Source organism: Thunnus maccoyii, chromosome 3 (assembly GCF_910596095.1).
Source record: "Thunnus maccoyii chromosome 3, fThuMac1.1, whole genome shotgun sequence".
In the NCBI taxonomy this organism is placed as follows: domain Eukaryota; kingdom Metazoa; phylum Chordata; class Actinopteri; order Scombriformes; family Scombridae; genus Thunnus; species Thunnus maccoyii.
The window spans coordinates 17,639,357-17,647,609 of record NC_056535.1 but is presented as its reverse complement, the minus strand read 5'-3'; the positions used below and the strand labels follow the sequence as shown (position 1 = coordinate 17,647,609).

The 8,253-nt window shown below is 40.6% G+C and overlaps 1 protein-coding gene across 1 annotated transcript; it reads right to left on the bottom strand.

The window, feature by feature from the left end:
* Positions 1–78: 78 nt before the first annotated feature.
* mfap2 (microfibril associated protein 2) lies at positions 79–7,145 on the bottom strand. The gene is made up of 9 exons (XM_042406089.1): positions 7,052–7,145; positions 5,038–5,099; positions 3,168–3,215; positions 2,729–2,755; positions 2,525–2,614; positions 2,370–2,411; positions 2,197–2,284; positions 1,012–1,085; positions 79–895 (listed from the first exon to the last, which is right to left on the bottom strand). The coding sequence occupies exons 2-9, from the start codon at positions 5,066–5,068 to the stop codon at positions 792–794; spliced, it is 504 nt and encodes a 167-aa protein (XP_042262023.1). The 5' UTR covers positions 5,069–5,099; positions 7,052–7,145; the 3' UTR covers positions 79–791.
* Positions 7,146–8,253: the final 1,108 nt, after the last annotated feature.

Here is an 8,253-nt window from a genome sequence, read left to right as displayed (position 1 = left end):
AATCATGTTTGACTCAATCACACACCAAACAGCTGTAGTAAAAAAAAAAAAAAAAAAAAAAGTTTATTTTTTTTTTCTCAGTCTTTTATAGTGACAGTTTTACAAAGCAGTAGTACCGAGGCCGTTCTCAAAGCACTTGTTGCCACTGGAATATATTTATAAAAGCTTGCTGCTTGGTTGCTAAGCACAGATCCAGGTGGCAGTAGTACAAAAACTGAGGTCACTCACCACCTGCTTGTTCACACGTCTCATGATCTTCAACGATGAGACTGGATATTGATTAGTTTATCTGATGTCAGTGCACGGTGGCCAACATTGATGAGCTGATCATCATGACAATGACTGCTTTTCAACACAAGTACAGTAACATATCAACAAATACAAAGCATGAGATTAATATGGTACAATATGCCAAAAAAAAACATAGAGAAAAGATGTTTCCGCAGTTATGTGCATCTATAAAAGTTAACTTTTTATAGCACCAGTGTGATGATTTTATAGCACCAGTGATTTTTACAATCATCAATGTTCTTTGGAGTATATTTATCCATACACACAGGATCTACAGGGCAGACATACATGTGAAAAGACAAACGGAAATGGAACGAAAATCAAATGTAGAAGTGCTTTTCGCACAGGTGTAATGTGTCGTACAGGAGGAGTCAGAAGGCAGAAAGTGAGGAGAAACTGAGAGGAAGAAAGAGAACATTGTAAGATGAGTTGGGGATGTGGACAAGTGGTAGAAAAGCGGCAGTATTTGGGCAGGTAGTGTCCCTGATCTCAGTACTCAATCAGCAGCCACCACAGCTCTTTCCGCAGCTTCCTCCTAGTGATGCACACTGACCGCTCAGTGCTGCGACGCCACAGCGGGAGAACTGATCACGGCAGAGGTCCGCTAAACACACACACACACACACACACACACACACACACATAGAGGTCAGAGTTAAGATAACATGTCTCCATATACAAACACATAAACACACACACACATAATCACACTGAACTCACCTCTGAGCAGTTCGTCATGTGCACACACAGTCCTCACACACACCTCCTTGTTGATGACGTACACCCGTCGCAAACTGAATGAAAACATATGAGGTGGTCAAGTGAAGCTCAAACAATAAAGGAGTAGTTCACCTCAAAATGCAAAGACAGTCAAAACTCTACAGAAAGGGTAAGTCTGGTGATATTCTGTATTTGTCTGATAGTCAACAAATCCCACAAATAAAAAACAAAACCAGCAAAGAATTTATCCCACTAACAAATATTGCCTGATATAGTTTATTGAGCTCTATTAAAAACACATAAATGTTGTTGCGTTGGGTGACGTGTGTGAGTTGACTTCACTTCATGACCATAAACATGAGCACTGCAGTTTATTTTGAATCAATCCCACATTCACCTTCCTGCTGCTGGAAATACTCAAAAGAGCAGCAAATGTGTATTAATCCGCATCAGAAAATAGTCCCCAACAAATGCACTTTTTATTTGAGTAGTTGTAATTTTGATTAAAAAACAAACAAAACTACAGTGCCCAACTGTTTTAAGAAATTACCAAGTCTTTCTAGGAAATAAAACTATATATCTGTGACCGAGTTTTACAGATTTATGTCTTCAGTAGGCGTGAATGTGGCTGCAGTGCCGTAGCCACTGTATACAGACTTACACAACGTTGGTCTTTGTATTTTAATAAGATTTGCTGACAATAAGAAATATCCTTGTTCTTATTTTCTAAGTCCACAAGACGACCAAACAGTGTTTTTTAGCCCCTGAACATCCTTGACAGCCTCCTTTACATCTGCGCTGAAGAAACATGAAATCTACATCCAGGTGTGGCCGAGTGTTTCTAGACATATAAATGCAATTTGGTTTCAAAAGTATCAAATTTATATAAAGATTTACCTCAATGATATTTGACCTAGAATACACCAACATACTTGTATTGTAAGCAACAAATATACCAAAAAGCACGTTAATTAGTGGACTGTTGGGGTCTCTGCTTGCACTCTAACAGATTTGATGGACAATTTCTGCTGCTTTTGGAGCTGTAAAAGTAGTTTGAATAGTTTTTGGGAGGAGGCTGACATGGAGATACAAACTTCAGATTCAGGTTTTGACTCACAAAAGAGAAAAGAGATGCTGAGATTTGGGGTGACTGGCTCATTTTCGTGTTTTCGGGTGTTTACATACCTGTAGAAGCAGAGGCTGTTCAGGCACTGCTTGCATGGCTTGTGCACAGAGTAGAGTCTGGTGCAGGGATACTGCTCCTCTCTGCAATCTGCAAATCAAACACACAGCGAGATAATTTCTCCACTCAAAAGTAAACAACTGATTATCTGTCCTCTTTTCTCCAGTTTTCTCACCGAGAGGGCCGGGCTCTGTGGGTTCTGTCTCCAACTCTGACTCTTGATATCCACATGAAAGACAGATTTAAAAGTCAGTCGTAGACACAATATAAACATCTTCTAAATATCATAACAGCTTTGTGAGGACACAGAGGAGAGCTCAGCTGATATACCTGATTTTTCTGGACGGACAACCGGCTCGAGTCGAACCTGCTGCTGGTAGGTTCCAGGAAGAGATTCAGGATTTACAGGATCTGGACTCTCTGAACAGAAAGAAGAGAAATCCCTTTTGTCAAATACACTTTTTAATGTTTAAATGTGAAAGTATCGTTTCAACAACGTCAGGGAACTTTTCTATGAACTTAACCATGCTTTACCTGGAAAGTAATCCGGCCCATAGTCCTCTGTGAGGTCATAAAATATGCAGAGAGGGAAAAAAGGTTTCATGAGATCAACATTGTGAAACTAATTACAGTTCGTAACCCTCTCCACACACACATAAAGCACCGCACCATATAAAACAAACCACCTGCACGCCAAAACTGAAGATCAGAGCAGCTTTGTGAGGCGGCAATGCATGACTTCATATGCAAGATGCTTACAAATAATGACATGCAGAGTGGTCAGAGTACTATTTACACTGTGAAAACAGTTGCTCTCCGGGTGGTAAATAGAAATCGGAGGAGGAGAGAGAACTCCCCGAGGCTAGGTGACACATCAGAGGACAGGAGAAATCAGGAACAGATGTGCAGAGCTCGGATATAAACCGACGCTGAGCTGGAACAATCCGAGCCAATATTCTCTTAATGAACTCACCCAAAAAAGGAAACTGTTCCTGGTACTGGCCCTGAGCGAGCAGCAGAACTGTTGATATTTCAGAAAAACAAAGTCATCACAAAGATGGGCTGATGAGTGAAATGCAGGGGTGGAAAGTATTTACAATCACTCTGAATACTGTAACTAAACAGCTTTATCATGAACTTTTCTAACATCTGTAATCATCCATTCATTTTTCTTTTTTATTTTATTTTTTTTAAATTTCTAACTTTTTAAGTGTTGAACGTTGCTCTCCGCTACTTTTTGTGAGTGCACACTGAGCGAGGAACAGACCACTGTGAGCTTCAGTGCAAGTCCATAAAAATTAAATCACACAGCTCTCCTCCAGTACACTGCGCTCTATTCACCAAATGTTTTCTGCTTTTCTGTCTTAATCAGGGTGGCGTCTGAGGTTGTTTCTGGTTTCCTTATAAACAGTCAAACAATCAGTCATGTGACTAACACATAGATACAAACTATACAAAACAACATTATCGTCATCTTTTTACAATAGTTTTCACAAAATTTCGTTTAATGATGCGTTTACTGAATCACTGTTTATAAATTGTTTGTGTTTTGCGCTGTTTTGTATCTATTTTCTTGATGTTAAAGACCGATCTGGGAACGGACATTACAAACTGGCTCAGACTATAAATGCTGTGGTATGTGGCGTTAGTTTATGCTATACTGTATACTTGTCCCTATACAAATAAACATTAAATAATAAATAAATACATAAAACATCTGCTCTTAGCGGATACAGAAACGATTTCGTTCTGCTTTGCATCGCTGATGTTTTGCTGAATGACAATAAAAGGATCTTGATCTTGAGAAAAGAGAAATAAATGATTACATCCTGTCACAGCCAACAGTTGTTGTTTAAGAGACTGTGTAACTGAAGGTGATAATGATAAATGCTAAACGATAATGTAACAGCAGCACATGTATAGAAACATCAGCTAAGAGTAGCCGACATGAGCAACCATAAGTTACTGGTCATAACAGACAAGGTGACGGCTTTAAAGCAGAAAAGTAAATAGATATTCTGTTTGAGTTCGATTTGAATTAGCGCTGAAACGATTAGTTGATCGATCAATGAATTTGCAACTATTTTGATTATCAAAGAATCATTTGAGTAAATTTTTTGTAAAGCAAAAAGTACCAAGAATTTTGCTTCCAGCTTATCAAGTGTGAGGATTTTGCTGCTTTTCTTTGTTTTATGTGATAGTAAATTAAACATATTTGGGTTTTAGACTTTTAGTCAGACAAAACAAGACACTTGAGGATCTTGGAGTGTAGGAAACTGCGATTCTTATCCTTTTTTCTTATTGTCAACAACTCCTATGAAAATACATAGGATTGCTTTATTGTCATTCCTCAGCACTCACATACATTGAAACTGATGCACTGAACCCATCCTACACACTGGGAGCACTGGGCAGCTGCAGTGCAGCGCCCGGGGACCAAACTCCAGGTCTTTTTGCTAGTGCCAGTGATCAGGAGCACTGACAGGAGTATTAACCCTAACAAACATGTCTTTGATGTATTATAATATTCACCCAATAAAATGTGTCCATTCGTCACAAAAACAATCGGCAGATTAATCAGTAATGAAAATAATAGTTAGTTGCAGCACTAAATTGGATCGTTTGGACCTTTGGGTCTGCAAGAGAGCTAAAAAAAATGACCTACATCTTGAAAGAGTCTTTGTGAACTGGAGAGATTAAACAGGTAGGACATGAACATCATATCTCACTTGTATTCACAACAGCTGATTCTTTAAAAATTTGACACAACTACTTGAGAAATATGTAACTTCACAGCAGTTCAATGAGAGTTTTTCATCTTTAGAGGAACATGGTGCAGTTACCTGGCATGCAGATTAGTAGGAGGACTCTCATGGTCACTCTGGGAGGTAGACTGACTTTGACTCTGGTGGGGGGGGAGAAGATGAGGAGAGTATCAACCAACAAAAACAGAGCGACATGAGGGGCATAAAGTGCTTAGTGTTGGATATTCCTTTGGTCTCCTGAAGTCTCCTCTTCCTCCTCCTCCTCCTCCTCGCTTCCCCCCCCCCCGCCCTCTGTCACCTCTCCAGCCCCCCACTGCTCTCCTCTCTCTCTCTCTCTCTGCCCTCCTTCACCCCTCCTCCCCCCACCCCTCCACTGGCCCCAAACAGCCACAGCAAGAAAAAAAAAGGAGGAGGGGGTGGAGGGGTGGTGGTGGTGGTGGTGGGGGGGGGGGGACTCTGACAGCAAGAATGTGGCACGTCTGTCTTCCTAAGAACAATCTCTCTGTTTTCCTACTTTTCCTCGCTGCAGCAGACAGTCTCGAGGCTGCATTCCAGGAAAAGAAACAGAGGACCCCTCAACCCCACCCCTCTCTCTGAGTTTTCTTCATCCCTCCCTCCTTCTCTCCACATCCTTCATTTCCCTTCTGTCGCCCTCACTGGTCATTTCCTCGAACCCTCCTCCCCCCCCCCCCCTTTTTTTTTCTTTCTTCTTCACTCCACCAAGCAAAGAGCCGCTCAGGTTGAGTGAAAATGACATGTGGACATAAAAACACGAACACTGACAGCATCAAGACATCACTGACTAGTAAACCAGATGATTGTTGTTTTTGCTTAAATCGTCCACGAAATTCAGGAAGTCACACTGTAAAAGTGTTACATACAGTAAAATCCATTACCTTCACTTCCTCTGACACTGACTAAACTACTTTTCCACTTTGTGGAAAGTATGAGCACTCCTCCTCCTCCGCTGCAGCTCTGTACTGTAGACGACTTCATTCACACAACATGAAGCAGTTGATTTGTGCTTTGTGACATTTTTAAACGTCATAAAAAGTGGAGTTTTGAACTTTTTCTCTGTGTGTTTTTGCGTGTAGATATTTGTGAGGCCACACTGAACAAAAAAACCCCCAAAAAAACATGAGATTGAGACACTGTCTGCACAAAACTCTGCATGTGTATCAATAAATCTGTGTGTGTGTGTGTGTGTGTATGTATATGTGTGTGTGTGTGTGTGTGTGTGTGTGTGTGTGTATATGTGTGTGTGTGTGTGTGTGTGTGTGTGTGTGTTACCAGCATAACACACAGCTCACAAATTCTTTGTGTGCATCACAGTGGCTATCGGAAACCATATGTTTTCACAGCACACATCTGGGAGCGATTAGCCCCCCTCTCCCCATTGAGTCCTTCCCCTCCCATAGACCCCCTCTCCCCCCACCTACACATACACGCGCACACGCACGCACGCGCGCGCACGCACACACACACACACACACACACTCATTAGTAAGAGTTTCTGAGGACAGCAGCAGGAGGTGCATTGCTGTCATCTACTTGTGTGTTTTATTTGTAACCCTGACAAATGAATATTTTTTTTTGAAAAACTCTCTTTTCCTTTGCCCTCATTGACCCCTATTCTCTGAAAGCAACTTTTTTTTTTTTTTTTTTGGGTTTGGTTTTCCCTCTTGGCACCCTCTCTCCATTGTAGTGCCATTGCTGCAGGCTGTGCTGTGAAAGTCCCTCCTCCTCCTCCTTCTTCTCTCCAGTGAAAACACAGGACCACATGTCAGCACCCAACAACCATTAACATACACGCAAATTACACCCGATGGTTCAGTCTAGGCTGCACTAACATAAACGCTTTGGATGCTTTCATGTGCTTGAAACATGGAGTTGGCTGCACGCAATCTGTGCACAATCACCTTCACATCTCCTCATTTCTTTTCTTTTCTTTTTTTTCCTGCATTACGCTCAGCAGTTGAAGTATTTCTAACTTTCTCAGCTCACACATGCATCAAATGAAAACAAAAAAGTAGGTCAAACTAATCCAAGCAGATGAAATGCAACCTTAAAAAAAAAAAAAAAAAGTTCTTACCTCACTTTGATTCAGTTTGCTCCGACTATCCTCAGCTTTCATGCGTCCTCTGAGTGCAGAGGACCTCGCAGCACTGTACCACCCCGCATCAGTAGTCTCCTCCCCGTCCTGCCTCCCCCCCCCCCCCCCCCTCCCCGCTCCTCGCACCGACCCGCACCGGCTCCGGTGTTACACCGAGATATGTGACCCGTCAAATACTGTGACGCTACAGGTGTGAGTGGGAAATGTTTTAATTAATTATTAAATGGTTGTTGATGTTGCGTCACTGGCATCAACACCTATTTTACCAGCTGTGGTATCGACTATTATGTGAATACTGTGTCATCAGATGTAAGAGCTGTCAAAAAAGGGCTATTTCAGGTCAAATATGCAATCAAAATGAAGTTTGTATCCATGGCAACTGCTCCTGATCAGGTGTCAAAGGTCAGTTTTCCTAAGATTTAGGAGTCCTATGGAAAGCTTTCTTCAATTAGGCCTGTAGTTAAAATAACATAGTTTTACACAGCGTTTTAAAGAGATTTTAACCTCTTTTAATCTTTTTTTTATGTCAAACATTTTTGAAAGTGTCAATATAGTTTCACATTACCTTGGTCATGTAGCCCTAGTGTTTATTTCCTCTCTTCCTGCATCTTAATTATCTTTTAATTTATGTAATTTTCATTTGATTGATTGGTAAAAGCAGTTCAAATAACTCGCAGAATACAGTGACAAACACACCTGATCACACTGCATCCTGTCTGAACCTGGACTTCCTCACATAAGTTAGTTCAACGTTATTAACAGGATAAGTGTAATCAGATTACAATGGTACCTTTAAATGTCCATATTGGAAATATATCACCAGCTGTTTACCAGTAAGTGTATATTGTTTTATGTATGAGGAAACAAAATGTTGAAAATGATGCTACATTTAAATTCAGCTAAATTATAAATGATACAGCCTTAAAAATAAACACATATTCCATCTCAATAAATACTTAATAAGTTCAAATTTAACCCGATACAGCTTTTATATTGGGTTTCAATAGAATATGTATGTGTTGCCTTTATTGTGTCCACCCTCATATAAGCTTCTGATAAGCAGTTATTGACATTTAAGTTCAAGTTAACACACACATAAGGGCCGGTGCAAGAGGACGTAATGCTTTTTACATGAACACCATAAAGCAAAAACCTAAACACACGATGAAAAATGTGTCTCT